The sequence below is a fragment of the Meleagris gallopavo genome, chromosome 8 (genome assembly GCF_905368555.1).
Source record: "Meleagris gallopavo chromosome 8, MGAL_WU_HG_1.1, whole genome shotgun sequence".
Taxonomy (NCBI): Eukaryota; Metazoa; Chordata; class Aves; order Galliformes; family Phasianidae; genus Meleagris; species Meleagris gallopavo.
This window is the reverse complement of record NC_139411.1, coordinates 11,377,850-11,398,920: the sequence shown is the minus strand read 5'-3', so window position 1 is coordinate 11,398,920 and position 21,071 is coordinate 11,377,850. Positions and strand designations below refer to the sequence as shown.

Below are 21,071 nucleotides of genomic sequence, written 5' to 3'. Positions count from 1 at the left end.
TGATGGATATATACTGTGAAGTAGAAGAACAGTTGCATACTCACAGAGTTCAAGTTGCTGCACAAGTCCCACAGCCGTTCCTTTGCTCCTTCAGGTATATTACCTTTTGCCCCTTTTTCTTCTTAGTTCTCTTTCTAGCGCAGAGAGCAGATCCTGTGCGGATATTCAGAAAGCACTGAGCACACCAAACTGAGTTTGTAATCTGGAAGCAAGCCTGGGTCATGTTATGGAAGTGCATGCAGCGAGGTATGGAGGTTAAGAAGAATGCGGAAGGGGCGTAAGAAGCACAAATATCCTTCGGGCTGGGGTCTAACTCTACAGTGTTCTCATTGCAGGTAAGAGGAAGAAAGGAGTGGAGCTGAAAGTGGAAGTGGCACGTTCCAGAGATGAGAGAGGAAGAGAAAAATGGAGCATTAAAATGATGGGAGAGAAAACGGGAGCAACCGCCACAAAGAGGCCGAGAGGCACATTTCAAAGGAAACTGGAAGCAGGAGAGTTGCAGCTCAGTTGTGCGTGAGTTCATCTAAAGGTTTGGCTGGGCTGGAGGGGAGGCACCAATAATGCTCCAATCTGTACCGACTTTTTGTCCTGTTCCCCCTTCAAGTATCTGTACTAATCGCTTAGCAATCTTGACATTTGAATTCTGGCCAAGTAAGCAGGAAGGACTGAGACTAAAAAAGCAGCAGATCCTTCCGTCTGCCTTCTCTGCTTTTCTTTCCCTAAATCTTTGTCACTCTCCCCGCAAACACGATACCATTTCACCAGTAAAGCAAGACCAGTTCTCTAAGCAAGCTAGACTTCTGGCACAGGGTGAGAGACGCGTCTTTCGGTAATATATCACCTTTCGGTTTTTTGGGTTCTAATATGCTCATATATAGGCTTTGCTCTTCCACTCTCTACCACCAGGTAGCTCTGTTCTCTCTTCCTTAGGATGGAAGTGTCATGTTCTGTATAGCAGCGAAAACGGTGTCTCCAGAAGTAGTTTCAGTTACTCTCGTATATCATCGAAGGAGGAGTATGCTTATCATTTGGGGCAAAAAAAGATTCATATGAAACTGGAAGACATAAAGGTAAGGGAAATGGAAGAAGGGGAGAGCATACAGGCATTGCCTTTCTATTGTTTCTTTGATAGTCAATCCAGATTGATATACAGGTGAACACTAAAAGACCTCACTCCCTTAACGTTTTTTCTGAAAAAATGATGGGTTCAAATATCCTTCACAACCTCTAGATGTATAAAATGTAGAAAAGAGGGTCATAGCTGCACTGGGCTCATTGTTCTGTTGCTTACTGGGCAACACCGGCAGCAGATGACAAAGTTTTGTGCTTTGGGACAAATAATTTTATTGTACGTTTACTACAAGTTGATGGATCTCAAAGGTGATCCACTGTGCAGGGAGTTGTCTGAGAATGATCAGTTCAGAAATGTGTAGGGTGCTGTATCCAAATGTAGGACTGCCATCAGGTTGCACCTGCTGTACGACAGATTTCAGCTGTGGAAGCTTTCATGTCAAGAGTTAATAATCCTGCTAGAGGTATAGGCTTGATGAAATCATAGCACCTGAGTTGACTGGGAAGTCTGCTGCTTAACCCACTCGTTGATCAATTTGTGAGCAATGGCCTGTTTGGGAGGGAACCAGGGTAAAAACCTTCCATTGTCTTGCTTTGCAGAGTTGGGTTCTCGCTTGAGACCCTCCATGATTTCCTCCAGGCCAAACCAGCGGGCTTCCTCCAGCTCCAGGCTGTTCATACTGATCTGGAAAGAATTAGGGGAGTACCAGTTTCTTAAATCAGCTTTAAATGCGGGCGGCGGCCCCTCGTTCTTGAGGGGTTCAAAGATCCTGTGCTAGAATCATGCTAGAATCCCTGGAGTGATTAATCTACGCTGGAACTAATTGTTGATGCCAGCACAGGAGAGGACATGACTGCCCACTGGTGTTTCCTTAGGGAAGCCACGAGTCGGTTAGCCCTGTTCCATTGTGGCATTGGTCTGCAAAGTACTAGTGTCTGATCGCAGTAATTAATGTAGCAGAAGCTGCATGCTCTACAGCGGATAATCTTTTGAATATTAGAAGGTAACTGCTCTGCAAAGTTAAGAGGAAAAAAATGTAGAGGCGTTGTGCCCTGGGCTTGTACGTTCAGTGACCTGTGTAAAACTTTGCATGTTACAACAGAAGCAATCCTTATTTTCCAGTCTCTTTTTCACTTGTAGGAAGCTAGCTGAAAAGAGCATTTAGGCAGGAGCTGATGCTATCCAAGCTAAAGTCTTTGGACCAAAAAATATTCTGCTATGTAAGGCTGGCATTGAAATGCCTTGGAGGAACACGAGTCCACTCACCTCTAACTGCTGTCTCCTCACCAATGCATGACAAGCTATCATTAAGCAGCTGCTGGGGAAGGGCCAGTGCTGGGATGCTGAGTACCAGAGCGACTCCACCTCCAGGCCAACCTCTTCTGCCACTTCTCGCCGGGCTGCCTCCTCCACGGCTTCGCCTAGAAGCAACCATATTTGAGTAAGGGCAGGCTGACATCAGGGCAGTAAACCATGGCAAGAAAATGTAGGTACACTCATTTCTGAGGTATTCCAGCCCTGACTGCTCAAGCGTGAGCAGGAGCTCTGGCTGTGCTGACCTGGGAATGCTTATTCACTGTTTATTCACTGAATTGAGCATCTTGCTGCCAGTGCTTGCCTCCCTTAACCAAAACCATCAGAGACACTTTTGGTTTTATCTGTATGCAGTCAGTGGACAGAATGTGGGGCTACCCCTCTTTGTTTCCCTTTTTAAGCCACTTTCCCTCCTGTAATAAGAGGTCTGTAGTTTTGGGGTTTTTTTGAGCCAGATGGTATGAGATATAAGTCAGACTAAGAAGTATCTGGGGGTGCACAAAACAGACCAAGAAGTATCTGGGTGTTCTATTCTGGCAAGCCTTACACCTAAATTTACTATCGGGGACTACAGTGACTGATACACACTCATAACTCACCCATTCTCTTCACATATATATTATTTTGAACCCTGTCTGAATAACGATGCTGATCCAATCCTTGTTTTTGTGGTATCAACCACATGTCATTCATCTTTTGTGAGAAGGCTCTTGGTTGATGTCCCACAGCTCTGCACATCTGAGGGCACCGTGCTGGACGAGAGGCCGCCTTACCTACGTCACAGAAGCCAGACAGAGCGGTGTACATCCCCTGAGGAAACGAGGCCTGTCGTGCGAGGAGGCAGCGGCTGCCGTCAGACACCAAGATGATAACTACTGGAGACATCTAGAAAATGCACCCAAGAGCAAAGGAAGGAGTTCAGACCAAACAAGTAAGTGAAAGTGGGGACTCTTCCTAGCCGGCAGGGGGTCCACACCGTCTGTGTGGCCGAGCAGTGACCCTGTGCTTACTTGTGCTGCCCAGGTGCTTACCTGTGGGTAATAAGTTATTCCACTGGCGTGGCACACGCGCTTGCTGCCAGCTACGTTTTTCTGAGTTGGCTGCCCAGTTTTGCTACAGTACTGGTGGGAATCGTGCCACCGGAGAAGGGCCTGGGCCTACGAAGAAGGAAATACAGGTCTACTGACACCCAGAGCCAGACAATTCAGAGCAGTCTCCCCAAGTGATGCTTTGCTGTTTTCTTCCCAGCGTGCTGTTATGGGCATGAACTCTGATTACATTTGGAAGCCTCTATAATGTAAATGAAATATGGGCACTGTTTTGATGAAGGGAGTCTTCTGTAATTGGTGTTCTATGTTTACTGCTCTAGCATCCAGATTTCATCATTTTATGGGGAAGTGGAGGAAGAGTTGTTCCATATTGGGACATAATGGGCGTACTAATGAGAACTGAACTATGCCAAGGAGATGCCAGCCCCATATACCTTTAGGGGAAAAATAACCCACACATCATAAACATTACAGAGCAGGAAAAACAAAACAAACAAAAAAAAACAATTATTTCTGCTTCTCTGTTTGGACACCTAATTTTCACACGCGAGTCTTTCCTTAGGTCTTCCAAACAGGGCGTCTGAAGAGTAACAATTTGTAAGTGTGCAGCTGTAACAGAGCAGCTCTGACAGAAGATCTGTAAGGCCATTCTTGAAATTCAATTTGCCAAGAGGATAATAGAAAAGCTGTGTGTATTAATTGCCAAGGACAAAGTGGGATTGCTGAAACTGCCACTGCTGCTGAGATCAGTATATTTCGTGCTCGGCATGCAGCAGGTTGATGCTAAATGGCAAATGACTGCAATCATTGTTAAGCCACTTGTCTGCTTCTCTTCCTATTGCAGCTAACTTCTGTGACAGCAAATTTGGGAGAAGAGCTGTAATTTATAGCATCCTTGTACCTAGTTGGCTAAAAACTGACAGTAGATACTTCCACAATACATATGAAGTCATAAAACAATGTGGGAGACAAAAATGTTACGAATAATAACTTATTAAGGTTACAAATCCTGCACTGTACCGAGGCCAGCAAAGAAGAATCCTTCTCATCCACTACAAAGAAAGCCTTTCGTAAGTCAGTGAACGATCCCTTGAGCTCAGCCTCAATGACTGATTTTTCCAAGGCTCCTGCTTAAAAAACAACAAATCTGTGATTTCATGAACTGCAGTTCTTATCCCAACTTTACACCCTTCATTGTTCCGGTATACAATTTCTGGAAGTTCCCATGGAAGTGACATCACTTCAGTGGTACGCATTTCCAAACGTAAAGTGACCTGCAAACAGCCCACCTTTACAAATGCGCCCAGAGGAACCACAGCGCAGCTGAGCTACACTTTGGTGGCTCAATCACTGCGCTCACAGCAGCTCCTGCAGAGGATCGACTGATTCCTCTTGGCAGTAAGTAATCATCCAGCATGGAGAAGGGACGCTGCCTCAGCAGCATCTTCATCTCAGTGCATCAAATGTGATGCCAACACAGATGGAAGAGGAGTCATCCCAACCTAAATCCAGGGCAAAGTGTGGTACGTGCTCATCTGAACAACCGATCAGCACCGACTTCTCTATCCACTGTTCAGTCTCTTTGAATTTCTCCAGGATCCTTTTCATTTCTAAAGAGCAGGAGAAAGGGGAAGGAAAAGCCATAAGACAAGTTAATTTATACGACTATGAAGCTCTTTATGCATTGCCAAGGCTTGAGCAATCTGGGCTCGAGGCAGGGTGTTCATGTAAGAGCACGAGACGAGAAGCGTAGCTTCCTTCCTAGATGTTGGATCTTTAGACCACGTCAAGCTACAGATGCGAAAGTTTTTATGCTTGAGGAACAGCTGTCCGTTCCAATTCTCTCTTATACCAGCTGATACCTTTCTCTTGGTACTTCTCCCTGCTTTAGTGGCAAAATTTGTTGTCTCTTATTCTACCAGCTCTTCAGAAGTTATGGTCCCAAATATTCAAAATCTATAATCTCAAAGCAGCTCAGGTATATTTTGATACCATGTGTATGCGAGGAGCATGGGCTCACGTCAATGTGCTAAGGTTTTAACTCCAAATATTCTTTTTTGATAACAAACAGCATGCTGTATATAACAGGATGTTCTATGTGTGTCTTGATTGATTTTTTTAACCCATGTAAGGTGTTGTTTATTGCAAATGACCCTGTATCATTTGAGCCGCGTGACCTGGGTGACGCCCTGTCTGGACACCTGCTTACCTGCTGCACTGAGCTGTGGTGTCAAATATTTCTTCCCGACTTTCTGCAGGAAGGGTGAGAGATTGTGAAAGATGTAAAAAGTTCCTGAGGTCTGGGCTTGTCTACACAAGCTGTCATCTTCCTTTAGCTTATTCAAGTACCTTCAGTAAGAAAGGAGTTGGAATGATGAATTTGAGATCATGTCAATGTTACATGTGCTATGCTTATTTGGACACATCTATTTCAGACAGCAGACCCAAGACGTAACCCAAGTCTCTCAATCCAAGAGGGCTCTTTTAAAGACATGATTGTTTGTGCGCTCCTTCCAGACTGTCTGAAGTAGTATTCAAATTAAGTGAGTAGCGTCACTTCAAGTCTGCCTGAATTATTTTTTTTGAGTTCTTTAGTGAGCACAGGCATTCGCTTAAAGAGTTTCAGCCTAAGGCAACTCGCTCTTCTCCATAGTGAAGGGAGTGTGGAAATTTTGACCACTCCCACTTACAAAGCACACGCAGGACTCCTGAGTCTCTGCTGAACTGCTACAAAATGAAAGCTGGCATTACATTTTGGGTAGGGCTGCTTGTGACAGTGAATACTAGAGTGCCAAATCCTGGTCTCAGTGCAAACGAGAATTAGATGAGAACTTACCTCATTTTTCTAACGTAGGTGGAATGTGACCTGCAGAAGAGAGCAGATCTTCTATATGCTGCTAGATAAATCGCAGCCATAATCACCATCAATGGGAAGTTGTTTCTGTGTGAAAAGAGAAGCACAGAACATAACACTGTGGCCTTGAAAACGTAAATTTGATTTAAAAGGTGCAATAACCCAATGCATGTGTTTACAGAACGCACAGAATGCTGGCATTTGCTTTCTAAATTGAGTGTGCACAGAAGATCTTAAAGTGCTACAAGATGAGGTTAAATATTTCTCTAAACTCCTGTACCAGTGGGATAAAGAGCAGTGAGAGTGGCTGTTTTCTTGTTTGTTTCCTACGCAGTTGTAATGGCCTTCATCCAACTGAACATCCTATTGCAGCAAGCAGCAGATCTGTGGGAAAGGCACTGATGCCAGAAGGGAATGAAAGACAAAATATCGGTGGTGGAAGAGAATTCCCAGAGCTCAACGAGAGGCAGCAGTTGCAGCTGAACTGGATCATCTCCAGCTGAGAATGGCTTTTGTGCCAAAGGATCCTACCACGTTGTCAGCTCAGGCAATCACAGACTGCCGCCTGAACTCAGCTCCAGAAAACAGTCATCTCAGGCATTCATCTGAAACAAAAATGAGCTGTGATTCATAGTCCTCAGCAATTATGTCGAGTATTTCACTTTCCAACCACAGATCTCAAAGCTCTCTAAGAAGGAAGTTGCATTTCCTTAATCCTGCAGGCTGGGACGTGTAAGCTGCGCCAAGGAAGAGGCAGCGAGTCTTTCCTCTGAGGAAGGTTGGCTCCTGAGCTGGGTGGTGCCTGAGCAGAGGCTCCTCTCCTTGCAGGCAGGCAGTCTCTGCTCAGTGCTGTGGAGGTGTCGCGGTGGCTCCCGACATCTCTGCCCACCCTGCAGGAGGGGGATCGAGACCAGCCACTTCGCAAACGCTTTGCCCACTTACTGTGCTCGGAGCAGAAGGCGTGCTGTCTGCAGCAGCAGGAAACAGCTCCGAAAGGCCGCTGTTGACCTCAGCTGGAAGCACGGCTCCTCCAGCAAGCAGAGCAAACAGCAGCTGTCTGACCACACTGAGTCGCTCTTCCCCCAGCAGGAGCTCTGGGAAATGTAGTTTGGGTACCCTCGGCTCAGTTGGGTGGCTGACAGGATCTGCTCCGGCTTTCCGTCACCTCCTGCAGCTGTGGGGCTGCTCTCCCTGCATGCTTCATTCTGCCAGAATTCCACATACTGTAATTGCCAAGCAGAAGCTATTATGGGAACAATGCTGCTGCAATACGTTGAGCTATTCTGAAAATATTAGTTCCCTTTGTTTAGTTTCTTTTTTTCTTTGCAAGTTTCTGTTTTCTGTGTCAGCAGCGTAAGGGCATTGTCTGAAGTTAAGGATCATGTGTTCCCAAAGAGGAAAATATGCCAACAGCTGCACACATCTGAAGAATGGAGTTGCTGAGTGTTCTAACACCCAGACCTGCAGCTGAGTTTGCAGTGGCCCCGATTAGAAAATGCTCTTTGCCAGGAGAGTTAACAGAACAACAATACGTACTTTTCATGCCTTCGTAACTGAATACGTTTCTCTGGTACTGAAAACGTTACCCTGGGCTGGAACCCATCTGCCTATATTGAGGAGAAAGGGAATTTTATCAACATGTAAATGTTTTCAGCGCCTTTAGCTGTTTGGTGTGATTTCCTAATTGAGAAGTTGTCGTGTAACTCAAGAGCTTGCTTGTAAGACAAAGTAAGTAGAGTAGGCAGGAAAATAATAAGTAGAATATGCAGGGAAATACCACTCCAGTTATTGGCATTGCTTATGAGTTTAGGTGTAATTATGTTATTTGTGAGACTGCTCTGCTTCGGGAAACACGGTCTTATTAACCTACAATGCTAATTGGATTAATGGACAAAACATCTTCCCTTAATAAGATAGAGCACTGCAGTGTAATCTCCAGTGTAAACCCACCCAGCAGTTAAAACAAGCCAGTAGATCTGCTGAGCCAAAACCAGTTGTGGTAGTAATCTTACTAGTTCTTGCTCTTCTGTCTTGCCAGCTGCTCCCAATAAGAGGACACAAGCCCTGGGACTGCTGTCAGCTCACTAGTGCAAAGCAGATGCATTAAGCTAGCAAGCTCACACTGAAAACGTGCGGTCACACACCACAAGGAACCTCTTGCTAAAAAATGCTTCTTTCCTTGGAAAAGGCTGGGGTAAGACAAACCACTTCTTTAAACATAAAGTTAATGAGTAGTCTTTCCCTCTGTCATTATGCTGTAGATACAAACTAACCTATAACTGATGAGGCCGCCCAGGGAGGCAGGTGGTACCCCGGCCCTGCACACACCCAAGGTCAGGCTGGATGTGGTCCCGGTGGAGCAGTGGCTGACCCTGTTCCCTGCAGGGGAGCTGGACCAGATGGCCTTTAAGGGACTGTTCCAACTGTAAGGATTCGATAAAGGCTTGGTTTCATTTTATTACAGCTTCTTCTTGTCAGCAGCCTCACCTTTGGCATTGGCATTACTAGTTAATAAACAGCTGGGTCATGTCCGCCTGAGAAAATCCCGTTAAAAATTAAGAAGTTGAAAGTTAGGAAGCTCTAGCGGCGTTCTGTTTTCAGGAGTAAGTTTGCCACATCTCCAGAAGCTGCTGCTCTACCTCTGCCCACGTGTCCCGGCCTCCCTGGCTGAGGGTTTTCAAGCTGGAGGCCGGCGGGCCGCTTCCTGCCGGCTGCAGGAGCTCTATTTCTGTTGGAAGGCGACCAAGGCGAGAGGAAGGGAGGCTTATTTCTGACGGCTGGTTCCGCCGGAGCCCGGCTCTCTTCCCGCCGCGGCACGGCACCGGCAGCGCGGGCCGCAGCCACGCGGGGACCGCGCTCTTCCCGGAGCAGATCGAGGAGGCCACGCGGCGCGCGGACCCCCGGGCTGCGCCCCGCGCCCACGTGGAGCACCGCCGGCGGCGGCGCCTGCGCACCAGGGCGGCCGCCGCTGTGACCGAGCTCACGTAGCGCGCCGGCCGCCGCCCGCGCCCCGCCCCCGCCGCGCGCGGCCCGGGAGGGCGTGGCCTGCGCGCCTATTAAAGCCGCGGCGGGCGGCACCGCGCGCGCGGAGCGTGACGGCGGCGGGCGGCTCGCGGGGTTCCGTCTGCGGCACGCGGCCCGCCCGCTCCCTCAGGTGAGGCCCGGCCGCGCCGCCTCTCTTACCGCGCCGGGACGGGACGGGCTCCGCGGGGGGTGGGGGCGATACGTGGCAGGCGCCGCGCCGCCGGTGCCCGGCCCTGCCGGCCGTTACGTAACGGGGGGGCGGGAGCGCGGCGCCGGGCTGGGCCGAGGCCCGCAGCGCTGTCCGGGGCGCTGCGCCGGGCGGAGCCTCTCCGCGGGGCCGGGACTGCGGGCGGCGAGGCTGAGAGGCGGCGCCGCTTCGCGACCGCTGCGCCGTGCGAGCGGAGCCTCTGCGCTGTGTGCGGGGCGTGCGGGAACGCGTTGAAACGAGACCGAGTTTATGCGTGGACTCTGTTGGGCGCGAGGATTGCCGATAAAGCCCGTAACGACGCGGTATTTTTGCTGTCACTCGCTTTGTGTGTTTCTGGGTGCCTTCTTCCAGTAGCGTCAAGCAGAGTTGCTGCTCCCCTTGAGAAGAAGGGGCTTTTTCCCTGCACGGGTACCCATTCAGCAGGAAGGAGCTCCAGCTGCTACTGCTTTCCAGCTGTTGATCACTGGGATTTTCGTCGTGAGCGTTCTTAATTCTGTAAACATCTCTGCAGATACTGTGCTGAGGCGTGAATAGGAGGATAGCCTTCTGCCTGTTGTGTCTAATAAGATAAGCGCTCTGCTGCGTTGCCAGAGCTCTTTGTCTTGGCTTGGAAAGCTAAAACAAACGTGCTTTGAAAAGGCTGTCTCCATTCAGTCCTGCTATGCCAGAAACCTACTGGAAACGTGCTTCCATCCCCAGGATACACACTTGTGTGTGGACTTCCCTGCTCTGCAGGATTGAAACTTCAAGCACGGTGCCGATGTTGGCTCTGGAATTCGTTCTCATCTCTTACTGGCAAACAGCTTCTGTCATGCAGGAGTTGGAAGATGAACTTAAGTTCTTAGAGGTGTAGGATCTGCTGCTTTTGATTCTTTTCAAATAGGAGTAGGGACACAAAGTTCTTTACGTGTACTGCAAACCAGCAGAACAGGCAGAAATTCCAGGAGATCAGCAGAAGGCCTTTTGAAAGTGGCACTTAGTGCCTAAGAACTTTGGGAAAGTTCTTTCATTTTGGGTAAGGATTCCAGTCGCAAGTCTCAGGCTGCAGCCCTGTTCAGAGAGGGAACCTTGCTGCAGGGGGCAGCTGCCGCTGCCTGTGCCGCTCTCCTCTGCCCTCAAACTCTTTGACTCTTACGTTAAAGTAGATTGCTTACTACCTGCCTTAAAAAAAGCTATTTTGGGATTAAGTTAGAGCCGTTCCAGAATAATTCCACGCTGAACTCAATGCACAGTTTCTGTTTCTTATCATCAGTTTCTTGCTTTCTGGATCAGGGAGCTTAGGACGGATGGCGAGAACTGCTGTGTAATAGTATTGTTTGCCGGACGCTTTGGTCTTCGGCCACCATCTGTCTTGATTTGGCTGCTCTGAGGCTTTTTCATTGTGTACTTGGTCTTAGTTTTGCTTTTCCTTCTGCTTGCATGGGTGCTCCGTGCATATCCTCTCTGATGCAACCCTGACAACCCTACAAAACTCCTCAGAAAAACCCATCTTGGAGGTCCGTCATTTGAAATGGCATTTGTTGCATGTCCCTACTGTTAGGGGAGTTCCATACCTCACTTGGCAGTATCGCTGCTCTGTTTTACTTGTATCTTCATGCTTGTTTGTTCCTTGCTTTTTTTTTCCCAATCATTTTTTCCCACTCAGTCATGTCTCACAGTTTCAAAGCTAAGCAAACATACATCTTGCAGAAAGTTGGGGAACTCCTGTGTTGAAGCTGTCAGCCTCGCTCCCACTGGAACCGTTTGCTCCGTATGTGGGCAGCAGGCTCCCTCCTCTCCGAGATGCTCATTGCCGTGTTGGTGTGTTCCAGAGCGACGCAGCTGCGGAGGAGAGCCAGACTGACGGCAGTAACAGAGAGCAATTTCATATCGGTTTACTGTATGTCTCTGACAGGAAGAAATTAAGCCTACTTACTTGGCAGTTCATGCGTGTAAGGGATTTCCAGCACCTTTCCTAACTGAGCCTTATTTTCTTTGATTTGGGAACGTGTAGTGATCCTCTAGCAGAAGTTTTGAAAGTCGTGCTACTTAGCAACTGCTGCTAGGGCAGTGAAAGCTGCACGGCTGGCTGCTGCCCTGGGCTCTGCTTCCAGCTCAGGATTCCAGCTGGGAGGGAAGTCATCTTGGGTGGCTGCACATTGCTGCAGGACCTGAGCCCTTGTGAAAGGCAGAAGAGCTGGAGACTGTGAAGAACAAATGGAATTGTAGGTGACCTCTGGATGTCATCCAGCTGAGCCTTCTGTTTGGAGCCGGTTGAGCTTGGAGCTTGGGCTGGGCTACACGTGGGCTTGCCCTGTTTGAAAGTCCTTCAAGAATGGGAAACGAGGTTTCTTTGGGAGCCCCTTCTATGCCAAACTGTTGTCACTGTGACAAACGTTTCTCTTTGTACTTACACAGAGTTTCCCTTGTTGCAATTTGTGACTATTGCCACCAGTTCCTTCACTGTGCTGGTGAAGCTAGAAGCAGGTAAACAAACAGCCAATAAACAAACAGCTCAGTGAATTTTGAGTACTGATAATGTTAGCAAATACTTATCGTGCAGTAAAACTATTTGTGCTTGGTGGTTGATTCACAGCTGTGTTGGCTTGGCTGCCCAGTGAGCGGGAGGCACCCAGCTTTCTGCAGAGCAAAGCAGGAGCTGAGACGTGTGTTTGGACACAGCTTTTTTAAGGAAAGAGCAGCAAAATAATTGTCTTTGAGAGTACTTCTTTCAGATGCGACTTGTTAACTTAAGCAATTACTCAATTGGAGCTCTCTTTAATGGGGCTAGTATCAGCCGCAGGATCTCATACAGATGTTATCAGTATCTCCTGAAAACGACGTACGCATTTCAGGCTGGCTGGAGAGTTGGGTTTCTGCTCGTTGCATTTTGAGCTGCAGTTCTACAAACGCATTGAACCTGTGCTGCTACCAGAAACAACACTGCCTGCCATTATTGTCTTTGGCTGCCAGTTGTGCCTCCCAGCTGCTCTCTCTTGGATGTTGTGCGGCTATACAGTGAGCAGAAGGAGCTGAGCCAGGGTGAAGGAAGGGAGCTACAGGGTTATTTTGTTTTAGACAAATTGGGTTTGGAATAGTTGGATTTAGCTTGGTGCCTGGCTGCCCGTGGTGGGGACAAGCAGGTGAGGAGGAGGGGAGGAATGCTGCTTTTGAGTATTGGTGGGGCTGAGATCTCTGACTTGGCGTGGGCAGAAAGCAGGCCTCCGGCTTTCCCTCTCCAGATTTTACTTTGCAACTCGGTCCAAAGCAAATCCTTTTCTTCCCTAAACGGGCAGAGTGAGCCACTTTGTAATGTTTCTTCTTTTTTTTTTTTTTCCTCCCTAAATTAATCATCTTGCTTTTGGAAGAGCTGTGAAACTATTTCTGTTAGTACCTGCGGTTGTTTTCATTCACCTGAGGAGACAGAATGCCTGAAAGATGAAGCTTTCACATATGGGGAAAAAACCCTCCAACGTTTTGTGAATTCCAGGACAGCATGATGACTTCTAAGATATTCCTTAGTTGAGAGAACGAGCTGTCTCATGAATCCAGTGTAAGGATGTTTCACCTGCTTTGTTTCTTTTGTAGGTACCTGGTGAGGTGACAGCTTTGAGCTACAGCTATGGCATCCAACAAGATGTGGTACACCGTTGCCCTTGGATTTCTGCTGCCTTTTTCTTATGCCCATACGGACTTCTTCACCTCAATTGGTGCGACATATGCTACATAGCTGAAAGAATTTCTTAATGACTGTCATACTGATTCTGCAGTGATGTGTTAATGGAGTGCAAGGCTTTTATTGGTACAGAGTTAAATCCACTTACTAGCTCTTAGGACATGATTGGCTTTTTTCTTGCCTTTGAGAGAAATATCCTTTGAATTCAGTCAGTGCAGTGCAGTCTGATGAGGCTTTGTTTTGTTATATATTCCTATGGGTATTGAATTTCAAACACAGTTTCGGTGTGTCTTGATGCACGCTTATAAAAGCAAGCAAAACAACTGTTGGAGGTACATAATGATACCAGTATGTCAGCGTGCCTTCTTTTGTGTCCCAGCGCTGTGGGATGCAGCTGAAGATGCGACTTGCATCACTTCGTGGTGAACCTGTTCTGCTGCCTGCTTGCAGGAAGGAAAACAGTTGTTAATTAATAACTAAGGTTGTTTGGGTCCTATTGGAGTCATGCCAGAGAGCTTAAAAAATAAATCTGAGGTATTATTGCGTATCACAGATGAAGTCTTTATATATTTAGCTTTGTCATTAGTTGTTCTGTAATATGTATGTTTGGATGGAAGCTTACTCTGTTCCAACCTATTTCCTTTTCCAAATGAATCCTGAATTAGTTCTAATAATAAATATGTGATATTATGTTAATTTCCATGGCAACGAGCTTTGTCCAACATGAGATTTTCTTCCTCAAAAAAAGAAAAGGCAAAAAGCTTTGCTTAAGTACTCCTTCCAGTTTAGCTAGCAGGATGTGGGAGCGTTTTGGGGAAGGAAGAGGAAGAAAACAGAAGAGAAAAAGACTCTTCTGTTTTCAGTTTTTCTTGTTTGTTTTTGTTTCTCCTTGTTTAACCAAAGTGCTCAACTTTTTTTTCTAGGCCATATGACAGACTTAATTAATACAGAGAAAGATCTGGTGATATCACTGAAAGATTACATCAAGGCAGAAGAAAGCAAGCTGGAACAGATCAAAAAGTAAGCAGCTTGTTTGATGACGCTGATAGCTCATAATTTGAGTCTGGCCTTATCTAAAAAATGCTTCCCGAGGCTCATTACACCTGAGGAATTTTGCCTCTGAGGCAAAGATTAAGCTCGAAGTTATTACCGGGGTTTTGTTCCCAGTAATGACTTGTAGTTTTGTTTTATTATCTCCAAGCAGATCGAACAACAAAAATGTGTAAATATAGCTAACAGACAGAAGAACAGTAGTAGTTGCTGTGTATTTCAGAGCATGATGGATCTGTGAACAGATGATGTCACTAAGGAGCGAGGGAGGTTTGCGGAGTCAGAATTACAGCCCCAGAAAGTTGATCTGGGCTCTCATTTGGGAACCTAAGAGCCGCGTGTTTTTTTAGTGCAAGCCTGCGATATGGAAGGCAGTCTTGTGGTGGGGAAGGAATGGGTTTGTCTTAGATCTAGGGGTGTGTGTCTAGGAAAAGAGGTGGATAAAGCCTTGTTGTTGAGTAGCTGTGCACGAAAGCTGCTGGTGTACTGCACTGGCATTGTAGGAAGGAGTTCACTCAACAGCGTCTCAACAAAGAAAAACAAAAAAAAACCACCAGTTTGAGATTTTGGCTGCAGCCAAAGATGATTTAAAAAAAAAAAAAAGATCTTTTTGTTCATTCCAGAAGTGCTTTATATATAGAAAAAAGTTTGCAAGTTGTATTGGGATTTTTATTGTCTGAGTCTGCTGAGTAGCTTGAAATCAGTTTTATAACTTTTACAAGAAACTTTAATGACTGTGTGTCTTCACTCTAGATGGGCAGAGAAATTAGATAAGTTGACAGATACTGCTACGAAAGACCCCGAAGGTTTTTTGGGACATCCTGTAAATGCATTCAAGCTGATGAAACGGCTTAACACAGAGTGGGGCGAGCTGGAGAGCCTGGTTCTGAAGGACATGTCGGATGGTAAGTATGCCAGTAGCAAAAGCAGTGATCACATTATGATTGTACGTCCTTGACTGTCTTTCACAGGTAGTGCTTTGAATTAGGTTTCTAAGTCCGCTTTTGAGATGCTGTCATAAAAAAGTAAGTATTTTGCAGAAGGCCCGCTGTCTTGATGTCAGCGTGCTATTACTGGAGTTTTACACAAATTTTAGAAAAACTGATGTATAAGCAGAGCCTCTCTTTGGAGGCTTTAAATTGTGCAAGGTGTCAGGGCTAGCTTCGTGTACTCACCTGTCTTTCACAACATTGCATCTAAAAGTTTGACAGCTCCATTGAAAAGAAAAAAGGGGAAAATACCTCTTCAGAACGTGGAGAACTTGTGCTTGAGTGCCGTCGCTACTGATGTGCTCAGTGCCCTTAAGGCATAGTGGTGTGAAACCTGAATACTGGCAGAGTCCGAGCATTTGGGAAAGAGATCTGAAGGAGTTTAGTAAATGATTGGCTGCCTTGCTTCCTGTACCAGAGTAGAAACTCTTCAGTAGAGAAATGGACGTATCAGTTGATTGTGAAATAGATTTCGAGTAAAAAGGAAGCTGGGCTGATAATATTTGACCTGTGGGAATCTATCTCAACAAGTAGTTGATGTTAGGTGTAGGTTTGTAGTAGAAAACGACAAGGGGAGCTGTCAGAAAAGACCCAGTGTTAGTCACTGATAAGAAGAACCATCTCATTGGCCCTGTACTTGGAGTGGGAACATTGTAAGACTCGTGCTTTGGGATGTTGAGACAAAAGAGTTTGTCTGGTAGAAAAGTTACTTCCTGACAACGTCAGTGGCTGTTTGTTTGTTGAGACTTGGGTCCTCATGGCTGACTTTGCTGATGCCATTCCTTCTGGCGGCTCTGTGGAATTCTGTTCCCCTCCTCAGTACAAACAGCCTGTGAATCTCCTGACTGTAGAAGCAGAAGGGGAAAAATGGGCAGTCCTCCCACTGAAAAGAAGATTACAGCAGCAGTTTGGTGCTGAACACGGGGCTCGAAGGGTTGAGATAACAGCAGATTTGTCTGGGGTGCTGCAGTAGTTTAATAATTACTGGTCACAATGTTAATTTTTTCCCTATTTGTGGAGCTCTTTGAGAGAATTCTTGTGGAACTATATTGTATAGCACCTTGCTTGCTGCTTATTTTCCCTGTTGTTCGTCATCTCTGGGGGTTGGATTAAGGTTTTTATTTTGCTGTGCTGTGTGTGGCCTTGGTTTATATTGTGATAAAAAAAGCCGCTGAAAAACTGCTGTTTTGTATGCATTTGGCATTGCAGTCATCCTTGGGCTTTGGAACCCATATTGTTGATACTGTCGGTAATTACACCCTGCTTTGTCTCCTCGGGGAGCCTGGCTTTGGAGGAGATAGGGAAGACGCTTTCCAGCAGTTCCTCAGCATCCTGTTCTCTTTTCCTTCTCTCTCTAGAGCTCAAGAGCTAGTTGCAACAGCTCTTGAGAATTTTGAATATCCGTGGGATGTTCAGGCCAGAGACTCCTAGTGCTACATGTCGTGTCTCAGGTTATGTTTAAGATTAAACAATTATTGTAGAGTATCACGCAGAGATCTGCCCTAAGGCAGGACAGATCTGAGTGGCAGGGAGTGTGGGCTGGTGTGGGCAGGTGCCCAGAGTGGTGGGCACCCTCAGTATTTGGAACTTCACCTCTGAACAGCTGTAGAATCCTGAAAAAAATAGTAAAACGTTTGGAAAAGATCTGCTGTCACCCTGGTGATCCTAAAGAGGCACAGATCACTGCAGCGTGCTGGGGCCTGGCCTATGCTATGTGCTGTATGTAACATCTTTTTTTTTTTATTTTTTGCTGTGTTACGGCATAAATAGTTTCTGAGTGAAGCCTCAGGTGTACTTCTTTTGAAACAAATTTGCAGTAATGGCCTTTCCTGAAACGTTGGCTTTCCCTGGAATAGGGAGTCATTCATTTAATGCGCTGAGTTGGTACAGTTCTTGTGACAAAGAAGGCCAAGTCTTTTCCTGTTCTTCCAGGCTTCATCTCCAACATGACGATCCAGCGGCAGTTCTTTCCGAACGATGAAGATCAGACTGGTGCAGCAAAAGCCCTCTTGCGGCTTCAAGACACGTATAATTTGGATACAGACACCCTCTCAAGAGGGAATCTTCCAGGTAAGGGTCACAGGTGTTACCTGCAGTAACGCTGGGAACTTCTACTAAATGTCCAGATTACAAATCCTTTCACAGTGTTCCGCCTTGTTTAGCTGTGTTGTGTGAAGGTATCAGTACCAGTCTCCTCGTACTAGAGCTTGAAGATTTCCTTTTAGTTAAGTCATGTGTCTTTCTTCTAGTGGTGGTAAGAAAATATAGTCTTAATAGGTTTTAATAAAAAGAATCAAGATGCTGCAATCAGTATTTTCCTCGTGATGAAAAAGTTGTCTTTGAACTTCAGCTTCACGGAGTGTGTAAACTGAAAAAACAAAGGGAGAGACCATTATCACAGGCATAGAAACGAACGTGAGCTTGTGTGGCACTATGCAAGAGGAGCAGGTTTATATGCAGAAGACGTGCTTCTTTGTCAGAAGGCTCTTCTCTGCTAGTTTTTTGTCTGGTTTCCTCTGCTCAAAGCCAGTACTGTGCCAGCTGGCAAAAAATCAACTTTGCACAATCCATCTGTGTTTTTGGAAGCGCTCATTGTGGTCAGATGTCTAATAAAATTAAGGCTAATTGGCTTTATATGTTATGCTGTATAACCTTGCTTTTGGGTTTCGCTCAAGACTGTCTCAAAGAGCTGCAGATTCATTCTACTACAATAGGCTGTTAATTATTCTTTTCCTAAAACAGCACAGAAATAGAAGACAAAGTGCTCTGGATGAACTGCATTTTATTGCTTCTTTTGAAGCAATAAGCTGTCCAGACTGTGCACGATCAAGTGTTACTGCAGAACCCATAAGCTCTAGAGTATAAAAGAGAATAAGTTGTTTTTTTGGCCTTCAGAGCTACGGAGAGGAACGTGCCACGTGCTCACTTGTTTGTGCTCTTTGTCTCCTTTCCCAGGGAGTTTCCATTTGTGAGGTGGGCAAGTTTGGATCAGAACTGCTTTTGTGTTGCTTGTTGATTTTCTTCCTGCATCACTGGCTGTGCTGTTTCTTCACACCGGTTAACAGCCATATTTGATGATTGTTGTTTTCAGCACTCTTTTAGGTTGCCTTTTCACATTTGGATGTTATGTTGCTCCTAAATGTACCAGAGTACGGCCCTGCAAGCTGTTACTCCTTCCAGAGGATCTCTTTGTGCCTGTCTGAGAGCACTCAGCCCACCTCCATACTGCGTCCCCTAAGCTTTGCACTGCCTTAGAGCTTACGGGTGGCTTCAGTTCAGAAGCCTGAAATCATTGGCCATCCCAGGCCCACACCCACAGGGTGTTAGTATCTGCAGGATATTCCTTCTTGTGGACTGTCTCTTCAGTTCTTTAATTTCTTAAGGCACGTCTTCAAGGGCATTCCCCTGTTGGAACGCAGCAGTGGGAGCTGCTGGGAGAAATCCAGGATGTATTGAGATGTAATCGGGAGTTTAGTATAGCTGTAAAGCTGACGGGTCCTGGGCAAGAAGAAAAGCTTCAATCTGTGTCTTAGTTTCCTTTCTTACTTTATCTCAAATGCTTTCTTACCACAAAAAGAAATGTGGTTTTTCCATGGGTCTTCATTTACAGCAGCAAAAATAGGAATCTGTCATTTACTTACTACTACTTTACTCTTCCAGAGGTCCCTTCAGATGTTTCTAAAATAGACTGATTTCAGAAATCTCAAGTAGCTGGGAATTCACGGGCATTTTCTTTTTGTCCTTTGCTAAGCTGTTGCTGACACAAGATGTGCTTCAGTAACATTTTGAAGAAATAACACAGTATCTTTGAAAACAGATTTCCGGAGCTTGTTCCTTAGCTTACTTTTGCTCAAAGAGTCCTGTGTTTTGAGGAAGGAGGGTTTCTTTTCTTTTCTACAAATTGTAGAGGCACTTAGCTAGTTTCTGGTATTCTGGCAACGGCAAACTGCACGTAACCACTTCTATCTTCTGCTAAGGGTTTGCAGGTTTTAAATACTTAAACTGGATGTTCAACAAATAGCCACTGCACAGTGGAGATGTTAAAGACCACAACAGCAACAGAAATAAATGGTTCTCTGAAGAACAGGAAGTAGCTGAATGTGGCTCTGAGGAGTGATCCAGTACAGTGTTCTGTGTAAAATCTTTGTTTTGTTTTGTTTCAAATACAGGTGTAAAGCACAAATCCTTTTTAACAGCTGAAGATTGCTTTGAGCTAGGAAAGATTGCATACACAGAGGCTGATTACTATCACACTGAGCTCTGGATGGAGCAAGCTCTGAAACAGCTGGATGAGGGAGAAGTGTCTTCTGCAGATAAAGTCTATATTCTGGACTACCTGAGTTATGCTGTGTATCAGCAGGGGGATCTGAGCAAAGCAATGATGCTCACCAAGCGCCTTCTCGAACTGGGTACGTGCAGGAGAGAGCTGAGGCTCAGCAAGATGTAGCCCTGTGGTTGTGCAGGTGTTACCCGGGGATTTGTTCTGAGAGCTCTTGGTCTTACTGATTTCTTGCCTTGTCTATAGGCTTTTTAAAATGAAATACCAAAACAATTTGTGCTTCTGTAAATATCCCACTGATGGACTGTGTGAAGAACGTAAACATAATCTGTATATCAAAGGCCAGTGAGAACCACTTATTAGTGAACTGAAGCTTTAAAAATTTCTTTTAAGGCTAATGATTGCCAAAACCTTGGTCAGCAGAAATGTTAATTCCCAAGCTGTTAAGCTTAAAGCCAGTCTGCTATTCCAGCTCTGCCTGCCCGTTGCAATTTCCTCGTCCCTCCTGCTCTGCTTGGGCTGGCTGGAATGGCCAAACCCTGCTTATTATGCTTGGAAACCTGCACGTACTGAGGATCCTGGCCTCACAGTAATTGTTTTCTTAACTGTGAATTAATTGAGCTTTACTTTGACAGCTCATGTTATTTTCTACTGGCTGTGCTGCAGGCTAGCATTCTTCCATCCTAGTTTTGAGATTCATTTATGCTGTGAATACTCTCAGACCAGAATAGATGTTTCTGATTTTGACTGAGAAGCAGTGGTGTGCATCTGTTGCTTTTGTTTTTGTATGTTGCCTCTTCTGAATACTTCTTTTGCAAGCTGTAGACTTGCCGGTGATAATTGTCTCTTTTTCAACAGATCCTGAGCATCAAAGAGCAAATGGAAACATGAAGTATTTTGAATATATCATGGCCAAAGAAAAAGAAGCCAATAAGTCCAGTACAGATGCAGAAGACCAGACAGAGAAGGAAACTGAGTTTAAGAAAAAGGATTACCTGCCTGAGAGAAGGAAGTACGAAATGCTGTGCCGTGGGGAGGGTCTCAAAATGGTAAAGTGGAGCAGACTGTTCTGAAATGTATGAAACCAACTGTCCAGAATCTGTGTGTGGTGTGGAAGCAAGGAACTGTTAACAGCAGGTGGCTGTGTGTGTCAAGCTGAGGGTTGGTGTGTGTGGTGGAGTTATTCCCCGTTCCATTCTGTCCAATAGGAAAAGAGTATTACTGCTGACTAGCTTGGACACGCTAAGTAATTGTACTGAACTGGTGTTTCTTCAGTGACAAAATTGTTTTCAGTGGGACTGTGTAAAATACTGCTTGTTGCAGCATTACAGAGTAACGTTAATTTGCTTAAAGTACTGACAAGCTTAACCCATAGTTCTCCCTGGGATTAATCTTGGAATTCTGCAAAATCACAGCGAAAATGGGCTAAAATGGACAAATCTATACTGCCACTGATATTGATGTGGGGTGAAATTATGTGAATGTTTCCACCAGATCCAGCTGACAAGGAATTATAGGCCAGGCATATTTGCCATGCCAGTTGGGATGTACGTATGTATGTAAACTGTCCAGCTGGG

The 21,071-nt window shown here is 45.8% G+C and overlaps 2 protein-coding genes across 8 annotated transcripts in view; one reads left to right on the top strand and one right to left on the bottom strand.

Annotated features, from left to right (window-relative positions):
• Positions 1 to 159: 159 nt before the first annotated feature.
• Positions 160 to 10,164, bottom strand: NUDT13 (nudix hydrolase 13). Its single transcript, XM_085229587.1, has 10 exons — positions 9,473 to 10,164; positions 6,272 to 6,376; positions 5,645 to 5,784; positions 4,938 to 5,045; positions 4,456 to 4,562; positions 3,418 to 3,543; positions 3,160 to 3,271; positions 2,339 to 2,493; positions 1,556 to 1,756; positions 160 to 1,114 (listed from the first exon to the last, which is right to left on the bottom strand). Exons 2-10 carry the CDS (start codon positions 6,358 to 6,360, stop codon positions 1,046 to 1,048), a joined length of 1,107 nt encoding a protein of 368 aa, XP_085085713.1. The 5' UTR covers positions 6,361 to 6,376; positions 9,473 to 10,164; the 3' UTR covers positions 160 to 1,045.
• The window catches only part of P4HA1 (prolyl 4-hydroxylase subunit alpha 1), a 27,198-nt gene continuing 15,415 nt past the window's right edge, over positions 9,289 to 21,071 (top strand). For 4 of the 7 annotated variants that reach the window (XM_085229645.1, XM_085229642.1, XM_085229646.1 and 1 more), the window contains exons 1-7: positions 9,289 to 9,443; positions 13,089 to 13,210; positions 14,100 to 14,196; positions 14,980 to 15,131; positions 17,148 to 17,285; positions 19,385 to 19,624; positions 20,353 to 20,543. In XM_085229645.1, the coding sequence (XP_085085771.1) occupies positions 13,123 to 13,210; positions 14,100 to 14,196; positions 14,980 to 15,131; positions 17,148 to 17,285; positions 19,385 to 19,624; positions 20,353 to 20,543 (906 nt within the window). In that variant the 5' untranslated portion in view covers positions 9,289 to 9,443; positions 13,089 to 13,122. Of the gene's footprint in view, positions 9,444 to 10,398; positions 10,537 to 13,088; positions 13,211 to 13,265; positions 13,303 to 14,099; positions 14,197 to 14,979; positions 15,132 to 17,147; positions 17,286 to 19,384; positions 19,625 to 20,352; positions 20,544 to 21,071 lie in introns of those variants that run through there. The other 3 variants (XM_085229644.1, XM_085229648.1, XM_085229647.1) reach the window with 3 other exon arrangements.

Coding starts and splice junctions, on each gene's coding strand:
- NUDT13 (XM_085229587.1), bottom strand. CDS start 6,360: ATGGTGATTATGGCTGCGATTTATCTAGCAGCATATAGAAGATCTGCT. Junction 2,494..3,159: donor GTCTGGCTTCTGTGACGTAG/GTAAGGCGGCCT, acceptor GGTTGCTTCTAG/GCGAAGCCGTGGAGGAGGCA. Junction 1,115..1,555: donor CCCAGTCAACTCAGGTGCTA/TGATTTCATCAA, acceptor AAGAAACAATAG/AAAGGCAATGCCTGTATGCT.